General features: G+C 49.1%; 1 protein-coding gene across 2 annotated transcripts; it reads right to left on the minus strand.

The window, feature by feature from the left end:
- Window positions 1–596: 596 nt before the first annotated feature.
- Window positions 597–24,819, minus strand: Adamts15 (ADAM metallopeptidase with thrombospondin type 1 motif 15). Of its 2 annotated transcripts, none has more exons than XM_005084452.4 (8): window positions 23,508–24,819; window positions 13,694–13,826; window positions 13,067–13,234; window positions 12,547–12,830; window positions 8,052–8,229; window positions 6,764–6,945; window positions 6,497–6,672; window positions 597–4,255 (listed from the first exon to the last, which is right to left on the minus strand). In XM_005084452.4, the coding sequence occupies exons 1-8, from the start codon at window positions 24,462–24,464 to the stop codon at window positions 3,481–3,483; spliced, it is 2,853 nt and encodes a 950-aa protein (XP_005084509.1). In that variant the 5' UTR covers window positions 24,465–24,819; the 3' UTR covers window positions 597–3,480. The 2 variants fall into 2 exon arrangements, with proteins under 2 accessions (XP_005084509.1, XP_040585945.1); XM_040730011.1 differs by lacking the exon at window positions 23,508–24,819 and adding an exon at window positions 21,027–22,379.
- Between the last annotated feature and the right edge of the window lie 1,659 nt (window positions 24,820–26,478).

The following is a 26,478-nucleotide window of genomic DNA, read 5'->3' on the forward strand; positions in this document are numbered from 1 at the left end:
CAATGTCCTTTCCAGACCTCTGGTACTCCACAGTCTTTTAGGCTCTTCTGGCTGGTTCTGCCTTTCCCCCAGAATCCCTAAGTGCTCCAGCTCTATGCAAACCTCCTTCCTCTCTGTCCTCACCAGCAAACCTGAAAGGGCCAACAAGGCTTATGGAGAAATTATTCCCCATGTTCTTGCTCAGCCAGAAAATCAAAAAGACAAAGCCACCAATTTCTGAACCCAAACTAAAACTAGATAGCCACCAACATCTCAACCATAGCTGTGCCTAGAAGCCAAAAGGCTAAAGCACGAGTCACCGTAAAGGATGGTTCAATCTCCCCTTCTCACTCTATACATAGGAAATGAGGTTCTAAGAGTTGGCCTCAGAGCCTAGGCTGACTAGGTTTCTGGTTTTAAAATGGTTTACTTTCTTCTTCACACTTACTGCCGCCTCTCATGATACAGTCCATTTGCTTTTTGGCCTGGGGTCTACCTCCTGATCATCCGAGACCTCACAGGGTTTGGTGGGGCTGCCATTGCCACTGTTGTCCCCATCACCCCACCATAGCATGAAGAATGTATCCATGGATGAGACACAGTGACAGAACATGATGCAAGTTTTAAATACATCCATCTTTATTAGGAGTAGGCTGCTGTCACCTCAGCAGCCAGCCCCCATGTATACACAGTATACACACTCAGCCAGTCCCCAGACCCTCTCATCCTCCTGCAGTACACAAAATGCAAAAGAAGCAAGCCCAAAGGGGAAGGGACTCTACCAACAACAGTGTCTAGAGTCTCCGGGAGCTGACTTCCAAGGTGAACTCCTTCCAGCCCCTTCCCCAACATGATGAGGTCGAGAAGAGGGTGTTTGGATCTAAATCCTCCAATCAGTGCACACAATAGGCAAAAGAGGGTAAGGGATCTCGAACCCAAAGTCTTTCTGGTCCACATCCCAGTGAAGAAGTTCCTGGAGTCTCCCCACCTCCAAGAATGTTCTTCTCTGTAGGCACTGGACATCACTTTACTTTTTATTCCATTACAAGAAACCTGTGCGGTGACCTCATCTCTGCTCAGCACGATTTAACAGAAAATGTTCAAAGCCAAGACAAACTTCCCAAGTTGTCTTCGTCATACTTCTTTTAAAAAGAAGAAATTTAAAAAAAACACTATTGTGACAGAAAAGAATGTGGACACCTGGCATGTGTCGGGAAGAAGAGTGGCCATCCCTCCTTGAAATGGTGTGGAAAATAGCTGACAGCAATACTGCTCCGTTAGAGGCCAGTCACCTTGATGAGGGCGCCTCACTTCCCTCCGCCTCTACCCCTAACCCTTTCTGGACAGCCCAGCACCCGTTCTCCTCGTAGGGATAGAATGCACCAAGCACAGGGCATCATGCTGTCATCAGCTAGCAAGGCTCCCCTTCAGCCTCAGGCCCTGGGGTCCTTTTGTCAATACAACCCTGACATACTGGTTGCTTCCCCCTCACGCTGTCCTTCAGTGGTGACTGTAGCCCAGTCTCTGAGGGTAGAAGCTCTGTCCGATGTCTCTAGACTAGAGATAGACCAGAGTTAGAATAACACCCTAGAGCAGTGCTTCTCAACCTTCCTAATGCCGTGACCCCTTAATACAGTTCCTGGCGCTGTGACCCCCAGCCATAAAGTTATTTTCATTGCTACTTCATAGCTGTTATCTTACTACTGTTTTGAATTGTAATGGAAATATCTGATATGCAGGATATCTGATATATGATCTCTGTCACATATCAGAAAAGGTCACTCCACCATCAAAGAGGTTGCAACCTACAGGTTGAGAACCACTGCCCTAGAGGCTAAATTGGCCACTGGCCAGCATGTGGATTTTGACTACTAGGGAACATGTAAATGAACTGACACAGGCCCTCCTCCCCTGCAGTGAAGACAAGGGTTTTGTTCTTGTCTCCATCAAGTCCTCACTGAGGTCTTAGACACATTGCCTATTCTTTGAAGATGCCCTATTATACACTGGAGCTTCTGGGTCTTCAAGAAATACCCTGCTATAAGAAACACCTGGATTTCTATTTCCCTGACAAGTCTATAAGAATGATAGATGGGTCTCCAGTAGTTCTGCTGGTGGCTTCCAAGTGTCCCTAGGTTAGGGCATGGATTTCTTAGTGTTTCCAAGGAGCCTGAAGAAAAAGACACCTCACTCTGTCTTCATATTTAGAGTCCCAGCAGATAGCCAGGCTGTGGGAAATAGGAAGCCATGCACATACTCCTCTCTATGGCTGGGCAGACCCAGCTGCAATGATAATGACTTAGTATGGTGGAAGCACCAGGTTACTTCTGTCCTAGAGAGCATGATCTGAGGTAGCAACCCATGAACCCCATTTACCTACAAGAAAGGTGAAGGCTTGGAGATGTAATGTGGCGTGCCCACAGGAGACGGCAGGAGCCTCCAGGGAAGAAGGCTGGCTTGCTAGCAGATGGGTGTTCGTTATCTCACCTTCCCAGGCACTCCGGCTGCCCTGGTGGTGGGTACCGGCTATAGTCACCATGCAAGCTCCCTGGGCCATGCAGTGTCTTCACCGTCAGTCAGGTGCACATTCGTCTCAAGATGACACAAGCATCTGAACTCCTTTTCCCCTTCCCAGAGTGACATCCCTAAAGTCAGATCCCACAGCTCAACAACCTGCCCATCCTCACCCCAGTGAAAGAAGAACCTTCTAGATCTCTTGTGCTCCCTGCTTCAGCCACCAAACCATCTCCCTTTTAAGTGGCAGCATCTGTTTGCAATAGTTGCTCTCTTGACCAAGAAGAGGTCCCTGTAGTTTCTCTGGTTGCCCACAAAGCATCAGGGGCCACATGAGTGCTCCCTCCCGCTCATCTAATGCCCGGCCATCCACATTACAAGGTGCTGGTCTTACAAGGAGTGCCAAGATGGAGGGCAAACATGGAACTCCCTGTACAAATCCAAAAAGGGAAGGTGTACCCAAATGAACCCGATCTCATTGTCCCTTTGGCTTCTAGGAACCCCTGAACAATTTTAGTTAGGTCTACATCAGTCCAAAAGAAAAAAGGGCTGAAAGCACCGTGAGAGCCCTGCCTTGTTCAGGGATAGCTCAGAGCTCTGGGATCACCTGAGGGTGCCAAGCTGCAGGTCATGGCTCTTCCAGCAGCCTGTGGCCTCCATTAGGGGGGCCAAGGTCCCTGAAGTTCTGCCTGGAAGGCACCCAACTTCCAGGTTCCTCGGAAGCTGGGCTTCAGCACCTTCTGCCCAGCACCCATCTGTTGAAGCCTCTCCCCACAACTGGGCCCCGAGGAGCAGGGCATGAGGTAGACTGCATTAGTTAGCTCCCCCCTGCCCAGTCCGAGGAAGGAACCTCTCGCCCAGACCCATGGTCCTTGTTCTGGATGTGACACTGTGACACAAGCCACTGGTCACCATCCTCTGCTCCAGCTGACCGCAGTACCAGCCCAACAGCGGGTGGAGAATAAAGGAGTGGAAAAGACAGTCCCCTCAGCAGGGTCTCAAGACACAGAAGTCCAATTCCTGTGGCTTGCGGCGTAGGTCACACTGGTCCCGAGCCAGCAGCCTGCCTCCATGGCCCACACACTTGAGCGGACGCCTCTTAAATCCACGGCCACAGCTCTTAGAACAGGGTGACCAGTTGCCGAACTCCCAGGTTGGGCAGGGTTCCCCACAGGCTCGTTTCTCCACTGGTCGATGGGTTTCATCACAAGCAGAGGCTCCTCGCTGCCCCGGGGAGCCCTGGCAGTCCACTGCTCGCTTCTGTAGGCCACTACCACAGCTCACCGAGCAAGGCCCCCAGCTGCCTGCCACCCAACGTGCAGGAGGCCTGTTGTCTGGCTGCTCCACTTGGTTGGAAAGGCTGAGAACACTGTTGCGCAGCACTGGGGAACCCCGAGGGTCCTTGGGGCGAGAAGACTTGTCCTCCCGAGGCTCTTTGGGCAGATAGAAAGAGTAGCGCACCCGGGGTGGCGTCATCTTACCCACAGACAGGACCTCCACAGTCAGTGGCTCCAGGATGGGTCGAGAAGCCTGTAGGCTCTCTACCGCAGTGCCAGTGCCACTGTACCGTAGCAGACTGCCCTTTACCACCAGGTCACGTTCTACAGCTGACACCACGAAGTGTCCATTGAGCAGATATTTGCCTTGGCTATTCTTCAACGCCAGGTAGTTGTCATCCCCAATGAGCCCCTTGTAGCCACGCTGGCGGATATCAATGTTGGAGGCGCCCGCAGGGATGGCCACTACAAAATTGTAGCCGTGCCTAGAGTAAAGAGATTGTACATTATACAGATGCTTGAGTTAATACCCTTTATCCCCTTCAAGGTAGTAACTGGTTGTGGGTTTGGGATACATCACAAAAATGGAGGTAGAGAGTAAGGCTGCTTAACCACCACCATCCAAGGCTCAAGGAGTCAGAAAACTGAAAGCCTAAGGCTGTGGGACCTGGTGATCTTTTTGTCCTTCAGTAAATTTGTGTTTTGGGTGAACCCAACATAAGTTCGTGGCTTAAAACGAACCACTCCCCCTTGTGTTTCTATGGATCGTGGATAGTCTCAGCATCTCTAAGTCTGTTTCCTCACCCATGAAAATAGAACTCATAGCCCACTCCCTATTGTGGAATGCCATGCTGGTCCTGCCTTAACTTAATGTTCCAGGCTTTGTTGGCTCCCCATGGGAGGCCTTACCCTATGGGAGGAGTGAATTGGGGATGGATTGGGAGGGCGGTAAGAGGGGTGCAGGAGGAGGGGTGGGAGGGTGAACTGTGGTTGAAATGTAAAATGAAATTTAAACAATAAACAAAGAAAGAAAAGAAAAATAGAGCTCACAAGCACACATACCATGGAACTATCCCAGGGTAAAGAAGGCCACAGAACCTAAATCACAAAGCACCTGACACAGAGGACTCAATGGGCATCAACTATTTGGAGGAGCACAGAGAGGATGTAAGTGTACAGTGCTCAAGTCCAAGGTTGTTACTAGGTGAAATCAGAGTAATGACCTTGGAGTCAAGGTGAGTGACTAGGCCTTGACTCAGAAACCAGTCCCCTTTAAGTCAGCTAGTTGCTCTGGGTCCTCCAGACCTCATCCTCATCCTCATCCACACAGGGTGAGTTAAGATAGATGCTTTCTCAGGCTCCATCCAGTTCCTCCGACCCTTCGTGGAACCACCCTGCTGCATATCCTTCAGAAAGGCATCTTCAAAATTCTGCATCAGCAACAACTGAGCTCAAGAATTGGAGCTGAGGAACTTCCTGGTGCATCACCCCTAGGGGCTCAACAGAGGTTGTAATGTCCAGAGGGGGATAGTCAACTCCAGGAAGTTGACTATCTTCAGCATTTGGACCCATGAGTTTTTAGGCTAACCATACACCCAACTGAGATCTCTGGTACTCTGTTCACCCTGTTTCTTCTAGAACATAGGTTGGGACTTCTGAAGGACAGTGTGGTAAGTCTCATAAAGCTGCTGAGCTGCAGACACTAGAGTTTAGACTAAAAGCTGCTAGTTATGGGATACATTTCCCTGGAAGTGGAGATTCCACTCATTCTCTTCTCAATCCCCAGGACCAGGATCTCAAGTCCCACAAGAGCATGGTGGCTGTAACAATGTTACCTCTTTTCCCTCATGAATGTGTTAAGCATTTAGTGCACACCAGGCACTGTGCTACCTTTTTAAAATTAAGTTCCTTACTCTTCATGAGCCTGAATATGAAATTCATCTACAAATGGGTGTCTAGAAGTTTGAAGAGTAAATCATTGTCCAAGGTCATGCAGAAATCAGAGAACCAAGATGGGAAAACACCTCTGTCCTTTTCTTAGTTAGGTTACTATTGCTGTGATGAAACACCCTGAGCAAAAGCAGCTCAGGGAGACCAGGGGCTTGGCCTAGGCGTCTACATCACTGTTCATCACTGAAGGAAGTCTCAACAGGAACTCAAGTGGAGCAGGAACCTGGAGGCAGGACCTGATGCAGAGGGTCATGGAGGAGTGCTGCTTACCGGCTTGTTCAACTTGCTTTCTTAGAAGCAGCCCAGGTGTGGCATCATTCACCATGGGCTGGGCTCCCTATCAATCGTTGATTAAGAAAATGTCCTAGAGGCTTGCCTACAGCCTGATCTTAAGAAGGCAATTTCTCGGCTGAGGCTCCCTCCTCTCTGATAACTCTAACTTGAGTTAAGCTGACATAAAACTAGCCAGCACAGTCCAGCTCTAGAATGCTAGATGGATCCTAACAGCATTTCCATCCCCCTGAATCTCATCTTCTGTTGGAGTGTGTCTTCACACATTCGTCTTTGTTTGCTGGCTGAATGAATGGGTGTGTAAATACATGGGTGGATACATAGAGGGATTATCAGTCCAAAAAGAATATGAGTATCCTCAACAGTATTGATATGCCCATTCTAACGTTCACTCCACCCTAACCCAAGCTTTCAATGCCTAATTTCACCTCCACCAGCATCACTCTTACTCCCCTTGCCTGCACCCAACAGGGTCCAGAACTTACATAGGCTTGGTGAAAAGTCCTGTGACCCTCTTGCAGCTCTTATTGTCTCCACCACACACGCCGCATTTGTCAAACTTCTTCTTGGAGCCCAGGTTCCCATCACAACCTGCCTTGATGCACTTGCCTTGGACACAGACGGAGGTGGAGTCAGGAGTACACAGGGTGCCATCTACCACCTGCGGTGTCCCCAGAGAAAGAAGAGAGAGGCAGTTCAGTGAGGTGCTCCTGTGAAGACTAGACTCTGCCCCCCTGTCCCTGCACACTCACCTTGGGTGCTAGCACATAGAAGTAGCCAGTGCCATTGGCTCGGCAGATGAGCTTGCATTTGTCACGTGGTGATACACCTGAGTACTTGGGTACCCACGCTACAGCTAAGGTGAGCCGGTTGGTGCTATGATTGTAACCATTGAAAGCTTCACATTGCTCCTCCCGGAAGCTCTTGCCAGAGGCTAGACAGGAAGAAAGCACATAAAGGATGCTAAAAGAGGAGCCAAAGGAAGAAACAAAAGACAGCATCTCTACCAGAGGTGCCCAGCTTCAAAAGCCCCTCTGCCATGTGACAGTCATCCCTATCTTAAAATATTAAAGCAGCCTGGAACCAAAAGATACAATACACAATAAGACACCCCATAAGCAATGTGTCACCTTCTCCAGTATCTAGTCTCAAATTCTCTCTATAATGGGTGTCCAAACATTTTTTGGATGATGAAACCCTTCAGCAGCCTATTAAATCTCTTCTTGTTACATTGTTAAATGCATTACATAAATCACATCATTTACAAGAATACCAATTCTATTGATGAGCAACTATCCATATACTGTGAAACATACGTCTGATGTATGTGCTTTTTGTAATGCATTAAGAAAAACAGTACTCAACGATGCCTCAAATGACTGTTGTAATTTTGAGGTTAGGATGAACATAATGGCATTTTGAAAATTCTTCAACAATTGAAGTACCATGTAAAAATATTCAGTTTCAACTGAATATTTTAAAAGTCACAGGTATTTACACCGCTATTGTTCTTTGTTGCCCAAGTGAAGGAAATACTGAATTTTAGATGGAAAGGCAAATTTGAAAGTGCTGAGCTGGGTATGGTGGTGCATGCCTTTAACCTCAGATCTCTTTAGGCTGATCTTTGTGAATTCCAGACCAGCCAGAGATACACAATAAGACCCTGTCTCAAACAAAATAAAGCACTAAATTTCCAATTTGAAGAGAGACTAAGTTTTAGCCAGAAGCATCACTGGAAATTAAAATGTAAATCTTTCCCACAAAGTCCATGGCCCCTGGATTCCTGCTTAAAAGATAGGCCTGTAATAAACTATGAAAGCTTCTAGAGGCCCATCCCTTGTGCCAGTCAGCCTCCCTTGTAAGCAGCGAGAAGGAAGCACCCTCGCCAAAGCTGAGCAGCTGAAGGAACGATGCCAAGGGGAGTCTGCACTTTGCTCATCTCAGGCTCTTTCCTGGGAACTGAGATCTAGATTGCAAGATGTGTGACCAAGAGTGACCTCCAGGCACATAGGCCCCGGCTTCTGCTGTCCTGTGTCTCACCTGAGCTGGGGCAGGGCTCCAGGTTGCAAGATCGGTATTTCACTCTCACTCCCTCGCAGTACTTTCCACCGTTGGCAGGGGTGGGGTTGCTGCATTGCCTCCGGGCCAGCTGCACGCCCCCACCGCAGGTGCGAGAGCAGGAGCCATAAGGCTCCCACTTGGCCCAAGAGCCGTCCACCTGTGCAGACGAGCAATTTATAGCAAGTTATACTCCAGCAGGCCCAGGTGCCACACCCAGCCCCTCACCTACAGAAGCTCCTGTTAAAACCTATCAGTTCCCAGCCCACCTCGCTAGAATGAAGTTCACTTTGAATCATGAGGTTTAAAAAAAATGATAAGCAAACAATCTGTATGTTCAAGACCCACCCTATACTTAAACTGACTCATCAGCAAACACCAACTGTTCCCAGTTAGAAATGAGACTTCTGGGAAGAGGCATCTTAGGTTGTAAAGTGAGTCCACCAACTGAGTGTTATGACTGCCTCTGCCTGCCCCACAGGAGTGGGCTTAGGTGGTAGACAAACCTCCTCAGGTTTCACGAAATGAGGCCAGAAGCACTCAGATCTGGGACTGATTGGAAGATTCAAATTGGGGGGCATGTATGAAAGCCCCTGGCCTGCCTCCATGAAGGATTTCAACGTCTTCCCTGCATGAAGTTAGTGTATCTACAGCTGTCTCCAAACCTTGGGCAAGGGCAACCAACAGAAGTCAACGCACAAAGTTTCCATGGGTGCTGCAACATTTTGATGTGTAAATGTTCTGTCATTCTGACTTTCTACCAAACCAGAATGATTTTGATCTCCATCAGGACTGCCTTTGAGAAAATTCAAGGCAACACATGTACCAGCAATGCTGACATTTGTGCCGAGAGAACTTGTGTTAGAGAGAATGAAGCAACCCTAAGCCACTGTCCAGCTTTGGGATAAATTACACAGTGAGTTTGTCATTTGTTCATTTGTTTTACAGGGCAGAGGATTATAATCTTCATTGTGTTATGTGTAGGATGACAGTAGAATGACACTCCCAGAACAAGTGTCAGCTGGGCATAGAGAGCTGGGATTACAGCTGTCACTCAGAGAGCATCCATAAAGTGGCCAGACTACATGGTCCTACGCAGGAACTACGTGCATGAACTGTTAACATCCCTTCCTTCGTGTTCTGAGAGTCATCTCTGTCTCTGCTCTTCCCTGATCTGAGCTTCTCTGGAGCCTTCAGAGGTAGTCTCCCACACGTGGGTAGCCCCTCACTACGGTGCTCTCTAGAGTAAGCAGTGACCATCTAAAGGAGTGGCTGTGCCCGGGCCTTCGTACCACACCTTCTCTTCAGTATCCACAACCGTAGACAAAATCTATTTGATAGAATTTTTCCACCAATGTGTACAAAAACTTTAATTGTGCACCTGCCAATCATCCATTCATTCACTAAACATTTCCTGACCTCCTACTGTATTCCTGGCACTCGATGCAGCAAGTCCCTGCTATGGAAGCCACTACAGCCCAGTGAGAGGAAAGACAGACAATAAAAATGAGCTGGACTTTGTGTGTATCTGATGAGGTTAAAAGTGGGAGGCGGCAGTGCTAACAGGAGCCTTTGTGAGGTAGACTGCTCTGTGTAAGAGGCTTCTAGGTTCTCAGACATGCTCCTGCCTCAAAGAACTATGGGTATGAGCCAGATAGGTTCTATGGGAAGAGCATTCCAAGCAGGGAAGCAAGAGATGTGGCCAAGAAAGGATGCATGGAGGGTCGAGTGTCATCACAGAAGAGTGGGCAGGAAGTCAGAAGTATGCCGTGGAGGCAGAGACTAAGCTGTCTCCTTCCAAGCTGAGTAGGGAGGCCCTGTAGGGTGCCAGCAGCAAAGTGGTATAGCTAACTCCTGTTTTAAAAGGATCCCACTGGCTGCTCTATTCATGACAGTCTGTAAGACCAGAAATGTAGAGAGCAGATGTGGAGAAACTGCCAAATTCCAGGGAAGAGGGAATGTGGCCTGGAACAGTTTGACAGCAAGGAAGCAGTGAGAAATGAGGTTCTGGGTCAGTTTTGAACACAGGGTCAATGGGAATTGCTGCGATATCAGATGCTAAGTATATGAGCAAATGGGTTTTGGCATAAACAAGTGGAAGGTGCGGTTGCCAAAGCAGGTTTGGGGGATGTGGTGAGGAGCCTGGTTTTATGACTGCCGTGTTTAAAATGTTTATCAGGTGTCCAAATGGACTTGCCAAGATTCACTTAAACATAGAGGTAGTTCAGAGCTGGAGACGTGGCCCAGTGGCACACAGCTTATGTAGTGTACAGGAGGAATGACACCCCAGGTTGATCCCTGTCCCCCACATGCATTATCGGCCCCTTTGAGCTTCCAGGTTTTTTATCTAAGCTGAGACCAGGGAGCACAGTTGCACATTTTACTCCAGCCACATTCACCTCTGCAGGCACACATAGTGAACTGGACTGAACCAAGGTGGTGACCCACCTATGAGACTGTGACACGGAGAGATGAGGGGTTGGGGGGATTTCTAACAATGGGCTGCCGTCTCTCAGCGCAACAGGGAAGAAGTGGGGGCATGAGAAGGAGACAGAGACTGATAGCTGTATGAGCAACTATGGGTCCAGACTGAAGGGTTTCTGGAATTCAAAACCTACATGGGAATAAGTGTGAAGATGGGACATTATGGTTGGACAGAAGCTATGAATAGGAAAGACAAAGGACTTCCTCAAGGCTGCAGTCATTTATAGGATATGCCATTGGGCTTTGACTGGTCAAAGTACTGTCCCCCATGAAGGGACAGGTTTCATCTCACAGAAAAGAGGTTGAGATTATGGTGGAAAGACTGTGTATCCTGGCAATGCTGCCTATGTCCAGTATCCTCTGCACTACTCTTCTGGAGAGAAGAAGCTAGTCATGACACACCAGTCCTCAGAACCTTCTAGTCTGAGCTCATCAGCTTGACCATTAAGCCAAATACAACCTGGCACCCAAGCTACCTGCCTAAAGGCATAGCAAGCAGCCTGCTGCCACCATGTTTCACAAGGCCCACTTCGGCCTTGCCCCCTCTACCCGTTGATATCCTGCTGCTCCTCAAAGCTGTCCTCCTCCTCAAAGTTTCCTCAGTGGCCTCCAATTGCTCTTAATCTCTCACCCTCAGTTCTCCCACGATGCACTGGGCCCATCTTTCCTGACACAGAGTGCACACCTCTGTCTTGCACCCTGATGACAACTCACACTAGACTGTGGTCTCTGACAGCCAGTGTTATATTTTGCTTTCTCATCACAAAGGTTTCCTTAACCCCTGAACTCTATGGATTTGACCTAGTAAGTAGTTAAAGGTTTAGTTAAATACATATTCTCAGTCACAAAAAAAAGATTTTAAGAAACTAATTCTGTACCACATTCATTTCCAGACAATGGATGGGTTGGATTCTTGATAAATGACTGTTTTGTAAGGTTGTTTCTTTGAAACTCTGTACTGCATCCTCTCCCAGCTATGGACAAGGGTAAACAAAGGGCAGTCATCTCTAGGGTTAAGGATGGACTCCTTGTTCCTGCCTGGGAAAGTGCAGATTTCTTTGTTTCCTAACATGAGACCTAAAGAATATAAATTCTGAATTACACTCAGAAAATATTTTGGTTCCCTTTGGTCCAGCTTAATTGATAATCTTGTTTATCTGGAGTAAAATTTTGTTCAATTATGTCTCAGCTAATTAAAAAAAGCACAACTGTAGCTGAACTCAGGATGCCCAGGGTTTTGCTTCATTTCATCCCTACACCCGGTTCATCTGAGTGATTCCACCTCCCTGGATTTGGAAGTAGATGATGAGGGAAGAAAGACAGAGCCAGAGAGCTAGGACTCATGGTAAGACCTTCAGTTCTATCCCAGAGCCTCCCTACACAAGAAAGCCCAGGGCTTGGAACTGAGAGTCCCCAGTCCTGCCACAGGCTTTATCTCATGCATGCAGAGACTGGCTTACAGTAGTGTTTCTCTAGTCTTAGTGTCAAAAAAAAAAACCCAGAGGACTGGGGAGGTGGCTCAGTAGATAAAATGCTTGCTATGAAAGCATGAGACCTAAGTTCATACCTGCAGCACCCACATAAAAGTTAGGTGTAATGGGTGCCTGTGACCTCAGTGTTACAGAGAAGAGATAGGTATAACCCATGGGTTCACTAGAAAGTTCTAGATTCAATGAGGACCCTAGATAGACAGACAGACAGACAGATAGATAAAGTGGAAAATCAATTGAAGAAAACAACCTGACATAAATCTCTGGCAAATGCACTTGGAAAAGCATAAACATGTGTACTTGCATCACACGAACACACACACACACACACACACACACACACACACACACACACGAGGAGAAGAGACCACAGACAGAAATGGAGGCACTGTAATGCAATGTGACACAATCATAGTGAGACCTGCAGCTTCCATCAAAGAAGACCAAGGCAGTGGAGGCCCAGGCCCATCCCTCTCCCAGCATTCTCTGACATGAGAACTCACCCGGTACTTGTTTGGGTTATGTCTCTCCACGCAGGCTCCCTTGAGGCAGAACTTGCTCTCACCACAGCTGGTGCCATCTGCCCAGGGGAAGTGGCGGGTCTGGCACACCATCTGCCCCTTGGCCTTGCCAGTGCACCACAGTTTCGTACAGTACTGCATATAGGGACAGGGCTTAGAGCCCACCCCGAAGGCCAGTTCGCACTGCTGACTCAAACTGTAGCTCGTGCCAGGCAGGTCCTCAGGCAGGGAGATAGGCTTGCTGGGCTGGTCCAGGAGGCAGTCACCTGCACAGATTCAAGGACACTTGTTAGGACAAGCTGTTGAAAGTGAAGCCTGGCTGACCTAGAATTTACATGGTAGAGAGAAAGAAAAGCAAGGAGCAACTAGAATAGACCCAGGTCAGAATTCTTTGTCAATTTTCGGGTACAGAGGACATCTAAAGAGGAGGTAAACACCGCCACCGAGGACAGCAGTGAAGGCCTTCCCATCCATCCCTGCTCCTCTTTGTCTCCTGGCTTACCATGCCCGCTGTCCAGGAAGTCAGTGATAATAGCAGCGCTGCAGGCTGACCAGGGGTTGGCACGATCAATCTGGATGAGTGTCGGAGACATCATGTGGTTGGCTCTGAGCTTCCCAAACACCTCCTCGCACACCTTCACGTTGTCATGAGGCATGTTGAATACATGGCCTGTGGGATGAAACAGAAGGAGTCAGGAGCCAGCAGCAAAGGACTGAGCACAGGCAATAGGGGCTGCAAGAGGAAGAAGCAAGAAAACCCCGTGATGGTTCTCAAGCTGGTTACTGGCACCTATCCATTGTCTTCTTTATAGATGTCCTAGGGACTAACTTGTGTCTCGCAGGGTACAAGCTTGTGTCTCCCATCTTCTCCATCAGGCTGTGAGCCAGGTAAGAACAGCAGGGTGTCACCTTGCCTTTAAGGTATTCTCCCCAAAGTACCCAAGTGTCAACTGGGCTACAGCAATCAGAAAAATTAAAGCCAATGCCAAGGCAGATGCTGGCCCCAGGAAAGGATTCCTACAGCTCCAAAACATGAGAATTCAAATATAAATGTTTCCTCTCCCATCGAAGCACCCAGCACAAATCCAGGTCAACCCCAGAGGTCACCTTCCCTCGAGTCCAGCCTTACCCAGCTCGTGGGCAGTGGTGAAGGCTGATGGAAGCCCATCATCCTCGATGACCGAGCAGCTTCTCTTGGGATCGCACATGGTGCCCACGTCAGCCATGCCCAGGGTGTCACAGGTGGTAGCCCCGCATAGGTCCTGCCAGGTGGAGGAGAAGCAAAGCCAGACTAAAGTTAGAGATGCTAACAGAAGGGACCTGAAGAAAATAAAGGGCATCCTATGGGCCTTGCAACTGCCATCCAACCCCAGCATCTTTCAGTCAGATCTTGCTAAAGGCTCACAGGGCTATTCATGGAATCAGCCCAGGCTGAAGGAAGTGGCCCCAAGAAGAAAGCTCTGTGGCCCGCTGAGAAGACGGTACCCTATGCAGGGAAGTGCTGTGGGAGGAAATTAGGAGGTACAAAATTAGACTACAAGGGCCACAGCTTTATATAGAGAAGGTCAGAAAAATAATGACTCCCACAGCAGGGTGGGGTTCTGATCACAGCTCTCTGAGATACGTGGGGGCTGAAGGCAGCCGTGTTCCCCATCCACAGGCAGCTCTCAGCAGTCCCTGTCTTTGTTGAGTGACCGCCTCTTGGACAACTATGAATTAAGTTCGGATTCCCAGCCATAGGCTGGCCAGCCAAGGATCTACCCCAGGCAGAGACTTGGCTTCCGTGAGCTGACAGGAAGCAGAGAGGGGTGGACCTGAGCCACTGTCTACACACAGCTTAATGAGCTACCAAAGCTCAAGGGGAACACGGGCTGAAGGCTGCTAGGGATAAAAAGATAGAGATCATCACCTAAGTGAGGGGGCCCTCTTTTTTATCTAGAAGCCTGGTGGTGCAGAAGCTAGGCTGTATTAGGAAGTATTTCCAGGGGATGCTAAAATGAACAATGGAACTCCATGGATGGAAATCTCAAAAGCTTCATTCAGTATTATAGACCCCGAATGCATCTAGAAACCTTGAGAACCCAGAAGTTGGAAATGGGACAACACTCATGTACAATTTGTTCCTCTCAGAAGGTCACACCAACATACTCTTCTTTCTGTCATTGTCTTTAAAACATATGGAGATTTGGTCCTCACAACAGTCTTAGGAGGCAGATATATAATCACATCTATTTGCAAAAAGTAGAAACTAAGGCTGGTGGTCATAACTAATCATGGCCATGGTTCACTAAGAGCCAGCACCGTGCACAAATTTCACATAAATGACCTATCTAAGCCTCACTACAGTCCACTGAAGTAATGACTAGTTATCCCCTCCCACAAACAAAGAAGCTGACACCTGGGGAGACTCAAGTCACACAAAAGAGTCACAATCTAAGGGTCTGTATGATTGGGGATTTGGATGTCGTAGCCAATGGCTCAGCAACACTTGAAGTAAGCTGCTGTGTCCTCCTGTGAAAACCAAGAGGTCAAGGTGAAGACACACACAGAGCTCTACTCAGTTTTGTTCCCTTCATATGTCTCTTTCAGTCCTGTCACTGTGTGTGTGTGTGTCTGTGTCTGTGTGTGTCTGTATTTCTGTGTGTGTTCGTGTCTGTGTCTGTGTCTGTGTGTGTGTGTGTGTGTGTGTGTGTGTGTGTGTGTGTGTATGCATATGCTGATCTGGGGGCAGTGGGAAGCGACAGGGTTAGTGGGGCCAGAAGGCATGAGAGGAAAGTGGTCATAGTACAGAGAGAATCAGCAAAAACTTAATCCAAAACACTCAGAAGTTTACCACCTGAGCAGTCAAACTTGTCTTCCCACGGTCAGGTGATAATCACACCTAATGAGTTAACAGTTTTTCTAGCCAGAGAAAACCATGAAGGTGACCAGACTGAACCCCAGGTGCCAGAGTCAGTGACAGGATCTATGCCTTTGTTTTACTGCCTGTGTGAATGGTATGCCACTTCAAGGAACTTCACAAGTGACCTCAAATTCCCTTCCTTTCCTTTCCTTTCCTTTCCTTTCCTTTCCCGGTACCCTTCCCTTTTCAAAGACTTCATCTCCCAGAAGGTTTCTCCCTAGAGCCCTAAAAAACTAATAAATAACCCCTCTCAAAAGATCACAGACAAGCTTTGGACAGGAGGTAAAGTGGAAGATGTGGAGGAAATACATAGTAGTTTGTGTGTTCCTTGATATATAACTTAACCCCTTAAGACAAGGGGTTTGGCCAAAGCACCATGTCTGTGCACACTAAAGCACAGACCCTAATTACTGGAGGTGGTAATCCTGAGATCTCAGCCCTACAGTTGAAACCTACAGCCTCTAGGAGGGCAAGCACATTCTGTGACTTCCAGGCCACCCACACACTCAGGCTGACCTCAAGCAAGAGACACAGGAATGAGAACCAAGAGATCTAGGTCCCACTGCTAAGTGACTGTGTGTCTTTGGCCAACTGCCTCTTTTCCTTAAGGGCTCAGTTCTCAGCTAGAACTTAAACCACCCCATGACTTGAACCTCTTCTCCTTCCTTCTCCAATCCTAAGTGCTCAGCCCTGCCTGGCCCTGTTGGTTATTGTAGGAACACACAGCATGACCTGCTTTACGAACAGAATGCATGGTAAGGGGGCCTCTAATCTACTGATGCATGCTGAGCATACAACTCACAGAGAAACGCAGGCTCCTCTGCCCCTCTGAAGTGACCCAACCAGAGGAAGGGCTGACATGGGAGCCTAACTTCCCTTGTAGCAGATTCTACAGCAGGGAGGTCTCTGTAGCAAGGCACCTTTCCTCTTTAGAGAGTAGCTCCTCCCTCCTGCAGGCAAGCAGCTGTAGGCCCTTCCTGAGCAGGAGCAACCTGTTCTCTCCATCGAGAAACCTCAGCTTCATGGATTAAACAAAGCGAGCAAGGAAAGCCAGCTAAGTCCCTGTGTGGAAGAGCAGAGCAGGGGACAGAGGGCCCCAGTCACCAGCATCTGCAGGATGGGAAGAGGAGCTGCCAGGGTCAGAAGTCCTTTCCCCCTTCACCCAATCAAGGAAGCAAATGACGAATGAGATTTGGAGCTTTGAACAGGCACAGGCATTTGCACAGGGCCCAGCTGCACCTCATTTATGGTACGGGATGTCTCCACCTTTCGTGAATGAACTCAGAGCCACTTGAATTTGCTTTAATCTCTCTAGCTCAGGCACCGGTCTCTAAAATATAGACGCTGCCCTGTTTCTTTCTGTTGGGAAGACGCAGGCATCTTTCAGCCCAGTTGCTACCTGATTCACTATTTCTGACAAGTTGCCATTTCTCTTACAATCATGGTTGCATCTCCAGAGGATCCAAGAGTCATCTCAGCCAAGAACCGGATCCTCCTGGACTCTGCTTTCCTAACTTTTCCTAGCCAGGTCTGGAGCTTTACGTAAACAAGGCTGGCACGCTGTAGTGACCAGAGACCTTTTTACCAATGTTGCTCCCCACACATGACTGCTGCCCAAATCCCCCATCCCTTGTGAACCTCTTCCTCACCTCCTCTGCTGCATACGCAGGTACTGAGACACTATTTCCCAGCAGCACAGGGGAAAGGGGAAGGGGAACCACAAAATCCAAGCAGCACATTAATATTTTTTTATTTGGCAGGAAAAAAATCTATGTGTTCTTATGTAAACAAGTTCTGAGCCAGGGTTCATTGTAAGAACCACATTCCAGTGTCCAGAACCATCAGAGAACTTTTCAGACGAGCTGAGGTTGCACACCCAAGGCCATGTACTATTTATTAAGCGAAACTAAGGGTCTTGAATTCATAGCTTTTGACATTCAGGCCAGCCCAACAGTGTTCTTGGTTCCAAATTGTATCCTACTGGGAAGGATACCACGATCACCAACAGAAAGCATTAGCTGGGCCCCTGTCTTGTTTCCCACATGAAGCTGTGCCTTGTATCACCATATATTTTGTCTGTCACAAAATCCATTTGTTTACAATTTCTAATGATGACTTTGCTTTTCCAGGAGTGAAATCTAGAAATTCAGAGCTCTTGCAACTAAGAAAAGAAGGCAGGCAGTGAAGCCGGGAAGGTGGACTATTCCCATTAACAAATATGGTATCACCATCATATAAATCCTTCCAGAAGTAGCAAATCCTATTGCCACAAGGGACTAGAATAGTCCAAAGGACAGGAATTGCCTCATTGAGGAAGAACAGAAGCCAACACTTGTAGGAATGCTGAACCTCTCTAGAACCTAGCACTTCAGGAGAGTGTACTTGTCAACTATATGATGACAGCTACTGAGTGGCCACAGCGTCCCAGACACTGCAACAAGAGCTCTGCTTGGATTACTCAATGAATGCCCCTTCGGAAGATATGCCATTGCTAAACTCTGTTTTACAGGGTTGCGCAGAGCCTCAAGTGAGGCAGAATAGAGGCTGAAAGGTAGGGAGTGTAGCCCCTGGGTTGAGTTCTAGCAAGAGTCCTTATTGCTTCTGGGGGGCATCTACTCCAAGAATGAAGGTGCAGAAGATACTCAAGAGGGAAGCAATCTTCCCCACCCCCCAGCCACCAGATCAAGACAGTGCTGGTGACCATAGGTGAGGAGAATCCCAGGGAGAGGGAACTGGCTAGATTAAGTGCTAACAGCAGCATCTGCTGAGGCCATGCTGGTTGAGCAAGCTGCTGGCTCCTCGCCCCACACCTGCACTGACACACTGACCCCGTCCCTGTCTACTGACTCCAAGGTGGATTAACATGCTCCGCGATGGGGCCCCACCTTCCTCAAGGGCAAAGCCTGGCGGCAGAGAGCCAAGAAGAAATGCCAGAAGAAATCAACACTGCAGCCTGACAGCCCGAAAGCTGGATTAATGGTCCCCAGGCAGAAGCAAAGTACCCAAACACCCAACAGCTTCAGGCAGCCCGCACTCTCCCCCAAGCCTTCCTTCCATGCATTTGATGAACCACCAGATACATGGCCTGTGCAGGGCTACAAAGACAGGATGTGATGCCTGCCTAAAAGGGATCGGCAAGTGCTGGTACCCACAATCCTCACACAAACACAAGAGTATTAATCAGGCAAGTGTGATATACTTGCAAGGGCAATGGTACAAAAGGCTTTAAATCAAGGCTACTCCAAATTTACATGCTGGCAAGGGACCTGTATAGACTTACTTAAGAACAAGAAACATAGCCAAAGCAACTGCTAAAATAATGAAACGGCAGCTGCCACCATTGGGGGCCTAGGCTAGATGATGAGGCAGCTCATCCTCAAAGGGCCGCACGCGCTGAATGTGATGCTATGCCTTCTAAAGATGAGGATGGTGGAGTTCAAGTAGCTGGCTCACAGTCCATTGACGGGAAGTTCAGTGCTGAGATGCAAGCGCAGCTCCGCTTGACGCCAAGCCGATTATTCCTCCCATTGCCCCATGTGTTCTAGTCAAGGAGTCCAGGCACAGTGGGAAGAGTGTTGAAGTGTGGAGGAAAGGAAACAACCCCGGTGAAGTTCAGAGGAATCGCTAAGGTAGGAGAGATCATCTTTGTTAACTAACCCAGTGATTACACGTAAGGAATGCAGCTGTAGTAACGGTTCGGTGGTTATTGCTTTTGCTTATTGCTGTTGCATATGACCTACGTTCCATTCCCAGCACCCACGTGGTGGCTCACAACCATCCACAATTCCAGTTTTAGGGGCTCCAGAGCCTTCTTCTGGCCTACGAGGGCACCAGGCACACATGTAATGCACATGCAGTCAAATATCTTATACACATAAAATAAAATGAATGAATTGGGTTTTTATTTCTTTAATAAGAGGGTGGGTGAAAGGAAGCCGTCACTTTGGTGGTTTAAGGCAGGAAGAGCAGAAGCTTTAAGGCCAACCTGAGCTGTATAGTAAAAATATTTCAAAAAGAAGAGGGGAAGAAAGTAGAGAAGGAAAGGACAGATAGGAGACAGGAAGGAAGGGAGGGAGGGATAGATGGGAAGACAGAGGAAGGAATAAGGGCAGGCTAAAGCTGAGGCAGTAAGATCCCATGAGCCCATGCTCTCAAACTAGCCGGTGATGCATAAGAAGATGCCACACAGAAGGAAGGATTCTCTCTACCATCACCCCATCTTTCTGCATTAATGTTAGGCTTACTTATTTGAGTAGGAAAGAACAAGGTGAGTTGTCATTCCATAAAACACACAACAACTATATTCCACCATTCCTTTTTCCCTACCTCCCTTTGCTCACTTCAAAAGCAGTGGTGCACTGCCATGTTGAGACCAAGAAATGACAACACCAAATCTTCAAATGTCCCCTCTCTCTTAATATCTTCCAAAGTCTAACTTCAAAACAAAGCCTGATGAAATAAAAATTCCTTCTTACCATGCTGAGAGGAGGATATAACCCACAAATCATCATATTGCTATTCATAGCTTTTAATCTGAACACTAAATGCATACCCCGCTGCAAGTATTTGATTTATAGAAAACATTAGGCTCTGTTCCCTGAAAGAGTCTGCTTTGCACAATGTAGAAAACACCCATCCTATGCTCCCACACAGACCCTGGAAAGATGGCTTAACAGTTAAGAGCAAATACTGCTTTTGTGGAAGATCTGAGTTCAGTTCCCAGCTCCCAGGTCAAACAGCTCAAAAACCACCTTCAACTCTAGCTCTAGGGGAAATCTTACCTGTCTGACCTCCATGGGCACCTACACTCATTTAGGCCGGCAAACACACACACACACACACACACACACACACACAACTTGGTACTGCTCAAAACCAAAACCAAAAAAAATCAGTGCCAAACTTTGGGGTTGGGAAAGCAGAAAGTTCAGAGTATGAATAAAAAAAGAAAAAGAAAAGAAAAGAAAGACAGTTGAGTTCCCCTGGATAATGGCAAAAGAGGAAGAAACAAAAGGTTAAAGACTGGAAGGAGAATTCCGTGAAATGACTCTAAGCAAAGAAAAACAAAACGGGTGAAAGCAGGAGGAAAGCATAAACGGCAAGTCGTAAAAATGAAAATGAAGTCATGTCAAGAGAGGAAATGTCACAAATAGTGAAACAGACGGTGGAAGGAGTGAAGGTCACCTACAGCACAGGCACAGACATCTCTCCACACACACACACACACACACACAGAAAGAGAGAGAGAGAGACTCACACACACACAGAGAGAGAGAGAGAGAGAGAGAGAGAGAGAGAGAGAGAGAGAGAGAGAGAGAGCTCTTTGCCACACTGATCATTCTCCGGGGTGGGGGGTGGGCCCACACCTTACTCATATGTACAGCTCCAGCCAGAATAGCACGTGGAAGTCACAGATGCTCAAGTAGTACCAAGAGGATGTGTGATCGAACGAGCAAAAGTCATTTTACCACGAAGGATTACTGTAACAACAGAGGCACTGAACCTAAAATCAAGGAGGACTCAGGAAACCGGGGGTTTACCGAGTCACAGCACTAAGTACCTGGCATCTGCGGCTGGTGCAATGAGGAGCCAGAGATGTTGTGCTCCTCATAGAAATAAGTGGGAATGACTCTGGCTCTGATCCTCGGCAGCTCCTCACTCCTCTCCTGGGCTGACCTCACCCTGCTGTTATGAGCCTGGAGGCTGGCTGCTTTGCAAAATCAGATGTGCACTCTTTGTCCATGAACTTATTCTGAATCTTTACAGAATCTCTTCCAATTGTCAAAACACTTGTTGTATGATCAATGTATTCTGTCTTCCGGACAGCTAAGGTTCCTGGAGATCACATTTGTCTTGCTCTAGAAAGAACAGCTGTTTGTCCGTGTTCTCATCCAATACTGTACCTTCCCCGGGGAGACTAGGGGTGGGGGCGACTCAGGAATGAGTAGTCTCTAACTCTGAGAGTCCAGCAGGCCCCAAAATCTGTGCTGACAAGGAGGTGGGGGAGGAGCTGTTTGTACAAGCATGACACACATACCTTGATGACCGGCCTGCCAACACAGACTGCCTGCTCTCTGGTTTTGCCCTCTAAATGCCTGAGAGAAAAACAGTTCTAACAGGCACATCCTTCACATCACCGTTTCTGACCCAAGTGGTCATGCAGCTTGTACCCATTATACACAGATGACAAGGCCCCCTGGGTGTCTAGCACACCACTGAGAAACAGAAGCTCCATGCTGTTTGATTGCTTCTTCAAAAAGACCATCTCCTTCCGATGGCATGGCCTACTCTCCCGGCGGGGGCTCTTCTTCTCGGGGCTGGTTCCAAAACTCAGCCTTGACAACTGGACTGAGGTCTGTTATTCTAGAGCGAGGGAGCAACCTCCGCAGGGGCATCTCAGGTAGCAGATGGGACAACAGCTGCTTTGCCCATTAAGAGATCCTGTTCTTGGCCTTTGCTTTTTCTCCCAGAAATCTGCCTGCAGATCTGCTCTGGGTGCAGAAGTTGAAGCTTCTTCTGCAGTTTCCCCATGGCTCAAGCAGGGCTTGTCGGGCTGGGCTGCTGCCGCTCAACAAACCTCAGTTGGAAGAATGAGCTAACACAAAGAAACAAGGCTCAGGCCAAAGACCTCCCTAGAGAAACCAGGTGGTGGGAGGAGAAGAGACTGGGAAAGGAGGAAGTTCCATCGCAGGAAGGGACTGGCTGTGCCAAATGGGTTACTGTGGAAGACTCCGGCTCCAGCTCGCGGGCGCCAGACCAACTCTAAGTGGCCATTTAGAAACAAGGAGAGTTAGCGGTTGGGAGGTAACCAAGAACCATGTATGTGGCCGTAGCGTTGTGGTTATGATAATGAAAAAACAAGAGCACTGCCGGGATTCAAGTCACGGCCCCCAAAAGCACAGAAAGTGGGGTCCTCGGATGACTCTTTTCCTCCAGTGTCTAAGGAATGTCAGGAATCCAGGTGGCGCCCAACCTTTGAGTCCACCCTTCGGGCTCTAAATGTCTACCGGTTGATAGCTTCTTGAGATAGAAGGTTGGTAAAGACATGAGGAAGACAAGGCTGTCTTCACCCATCTGGGTCCATCTCTCTAGCCCCAATTCAGTGTCTTTCCAGCCCTGCAGCTGGAGTGTCCAAATGCTCTTGACTAGGCTCACACCACCACCTTGCAACGGCAAGGGCTGAACGGGAGCCCTGCCCTCAAGGGAGCGTCTTAGGACTGGAACACGAGCGGTCTTGTCTGCTCTGCTGCTTAGACTGCAGCTGGGCAAACGGGGCATCGTCTACTAACAAGGGTCGGAGAAAACTGGAAGCTTCCCGAGCTCAGTTCTAAGTGAGACTCCAAGTGAAATAGTTCCAAACAGGTGGCCTTACTAGACTGCATGCTCAGAATGGTATGGAAGCCACTGGACGAGGCCCAACAGAGAAGGATGCAGGGAGAAGCAGCCACGGAGTATACGCTTAAATCTGGCCTTTCTCAGCAACCCACAAACTATCGCAGTGATCCCCTCCATCTCAATCCAGGATTCCCAGACCCAGGACAGAGAACCAAGGACGTGTTGTCCACTAGAAATGGAGCAGGCACTGAACTTGAATCACCTTCCAGTACTACACCCCGCAAAAGTAAGCCTGCTAGGAGATGTCAGAGAAAATTTGGCCACCCACCTAGGAGAGGCGGTTCCCATTCCCACCATCTGCAACACCATCCTCATAGCGCCTCCTATCGGCCGTGAAGACAAACTGCAGCTCAGGGGCGGCAACTTCCCGGGTTCCAGCCCCTCAGCGCCTGATCCCGAAGGCGCTGATTGGCCGCATCAGGACAACACCTTCGGAAGAAGCAGGCTCTCCTCCAACCTCCCAGAAGCACGTGAGGTGGAGCTCTGCTGAGCTTAGGAGAGGGCTCTAATTAGAACTTCCAACGCTAGAATTCGGAAGAAACCAATTTCAAGGAAGCATTGAGTGACACAAAAGGACTTTGGAGAGCTAAACGCAATGACCCTAAGAAAATGGGGTTGAGTCCTAAAAGGTGACAGATCAACTCACCTGTCTGGTGAAGAGGATGGCTGTGTCCCAGTACTCAGGGTGCTTGTCGCTCACTTTGTTCAGCTTTTTCTGCCAGGCACAGAAGTTACGCAGAGTCAGGGCTGCGTTGCCTGTGACCTTGGGCCCAGTGTCACGGTCTCCTAGGAGTAACACCTTGACCACAACGATGTTGATGGGGTTGAGGATGCTGGGGTGGCGGTAAAGTCGCGCCGCCGTAGCCAACAGCGTCAGCAGATAATGTTCCAAGTCCGCGCCGTGAAACTTGACCATTGACTCGTCCGCCACCACCAGTGTCTCCACGTACCGTGGGATAGACACGAAGCGCTTGGCGCGCCCGGACCTGCGCCGGCTGTGGGTCTCTCCCACGCCCGTCCGCCGTGGCTTGTAAGGGTCCAGGGCCCTCAGGATCCCGGGGTTCCAGCCTGAGGCCACCCCACAGCGAGAGGTGAGGTCTCCGGAAGGCCCTACTGGAGCACCCCGGCGCTGGAGAAGGTGTGCGCCCTGGCTGTGACGCTGCGCCGCCGGCGCGCTGGCGTTGGGCAGAGGTCTAATGACATACTCAGCGCCTCGGTAGCCGAAGGCTCCGCGGAGACCCCCGCACAGGCTCACAGCAGCAAAGGAGTCTGGCTCCGCGTTCACGTACCCGGAATAGAAGCAGCGTCGCAGGTCTAGAGAGCTGCCCGTGAGCCTCTGGAGGGGGACACCTAGATACTCAGTAGCGAAGGCGGGAGCCAGGAACTGGGCATCCGGCGTCAGGTGTAGGTAAAAGTCCTGCTGGAAAGCTGTGATCTGAAAAATGAGACCCTGATCCCCGGAGTCCTCCGTACCCCTCCTGTAGTAGTGGCGGCCATTGATGTCCGGGTCCTGTCGGATGGGAACGACCACCTCCCACTCTGGCTCGGAGCTGCCAGCAAGTCGCCAGGCGAGAGCCAGGATTGAGACTCCCAGCAGAAGCATGGCGCCGGGCCGCGCACAGCCGCGCACTGGAATGGGACTTAGCCCGGCTCCCACGGCAGGCACTGTCTGCTTATAGCCCACAAACCAACGCCCGGGACAACGGGCAGCTACCAGAAAGGACAGCCAACCAAGTCAGGGAGACTCCTCCCTGAGTAGCAAGCGTGCACAAGGCAGCCCGCGCCTCCTACCTGTTCCTCCCTAAGCAAAACGCGCTCTGGGAGCTTTAGTACGATCGCTGTCAAGTGCACAGGCGAAATTTTGTCGTGGGGAAGTGGCGCGAGGTAGCAGGCTGCTTCGCTAACCGCAGCCACTCGCGGTGCAGCAAACCAGGCGCAGGGCGAGCCTATTAAATGCCCCCTCCTCTTTGGACTGCCCAGTCAGCGCCCCTCCCCTCACTCCCCTCCCAGCCTCCCAGAGCTCGCAGCCTGGAGCCTCCAGGGGCCACCGGAGAACTCGGTCCCGCCTCCAGAACAAGAGCCACTTGGCAGGGAGGGAGTGGCGTTATGCTGAGGCAGGAGGCGTGGGCTGACCTAAGAAACCAATGCTGGAATCTATTCGAGTTTTGTCCTCGGTACCCCAATGCATCAGTCACTACTGCCTGGATGAGCATCTGTGAGCTCCCTAAGTCTTACCAAGGCAACTGGGGTCCAGAGTCAGGAACCAAACAGTACTGACCCCCTTTCCCAGACCCACCTCTGTTCTCCAGTTGCAAAAGCCCTCACCGCTGCTTCTGAACCACCAAGTTTCCTAAAAGACTTCAAACCAAGGAGGCCGGCCCCTCTCTACTTCTGAGAGTTGGGAGAGCAACCTCCAAGAAACAGAGCCAGACATTCTTGAACCCAGAGCCACCCAGGCCCACGGGCTGCCCTGTGGGGTTAGTGCTGTGTTGTATGGGTCCAGACAGGCTGCCAGATTTTTCAGGAATTCTGCCAGGCCACTATCAAATGCAGCCATTATTTAAAATTAAATTATATAAACTTACAATTAAATAAATTGTATTTTAAAACTAAGATGATAAATTCTCAAAACCCCATCACTTCCTAATTATCCAATTTGTTATCTCTATCTTGAGCCACTGAGACCTTCAACCCTTCCCCCACAGCCCAGAGTTCCCAGAGAAGCGAACAGGAGAAGGTGGGAATACAAAAGGTCTGGCACTTAGTGTCTCCATCTCCCCATACAGGTACAGAGCAATGGGCGCTCAAAATCGGACATGGTGGAGGTACAGCTAATGCCAGCCCTTAGCAGACATTTACCAGAATCATAGTGCCTGAAGGGGATGGACAAGCAAACTCCCGCTGTCTTCCACTATGGAGCGATGGGGGACTGGTGGGCATAGAAAACGTGCGCTACGCATCTTCTGTATGTCACTTGATCCTTGTCCAAGTGTCCTGCAGGATACTGGAGTGGGAGATCTGGGGGAAACACAGCCATGCTGCAAACTTCCTATCCCACTTAGAGATAAACCTGGGGACCTGTGTGTGCCACTAGACTTCAGAATTCTCATGTCTTTGCATAACCTGGGACAGGAGACATGGCTCAGTGGTTAAGAGCACCTGTTCTTGCAGAGGACCGAGGTTCAGTTCCTAGCACCCACATAATGACTCGCTGTCATCAATAACTCCAGTGCAAGGGGATCTCATGCATCCCAACATCTTCTGGCAAAAGGATGCATGCAGGCAAAACACTCCTTGTACGTAAAATAAAATATGCAAATCTGGGCAGAATCTCTTTTTTTTTTTTTCCTCCAACAAGGAGTCTCTCTTGATAAGCAGAAAGTCTTTCACGAAACAAAATGCTCTGGATTGCATTGGGAAGAGACCAGTAGAGGGAGAGTGTGACAGTTTTAAGGGTAAAGGAGGTGGTGAGAAAAGGTTGGGGATTTGTGTTACAGCAGTGCTGCTCAAGTAAACAGTTCCGTTGTCAAAGGAAAGAGAAAGCTGGGTCAGGTCCATCAATGAAGAGCACTTTTTGCCCATTATCTTCTCCCCATAAAGAACCTTAGGGGAGTCCA

The sequence above is a fragment of the Mesocricetus auratus genome, unplaced genomic scaffold (genome assembly GCF_017639785.1).
Source record: "Mesocricetus auratus isolate SY011 unplaced genomic scaffold, BCM_Maur_2.0 Super-Scaffold_100022, whole genome shotgun sequence".
Lineage (NCBI taxonomy): Eukaryota > Metazoa > Chordata > Mammalia > Rodentia > Cricetidae > Mesocricetus > Mesocricetus auratus.

Bases quoted from the DNA above. Each gene is read 5' to 3' on its own strand.
- Adamts15 (XM_005084452.4), bottom strand. From the start codon at position 24,464: ATGCTTCTGCTGGGAGTCTCAATCCTGGCTCTCGCCTGGCGACTTGCT. The intron at 12,831-13,066 runs GTAAGCCAGGAG...GAATCTGTGCAG, and splicing joins CTTCCTGGACAGCGGGCATG to GTGACTGCCTCCTGGACCAG. The intron at 6,946-8,051 runs GTGAGACACAGG...CTTCCTGTCTAG, and splicing joins GGAGCCCTGCCCCAGCTCAG to CCTCTGGCAAGAGCTTCCGG.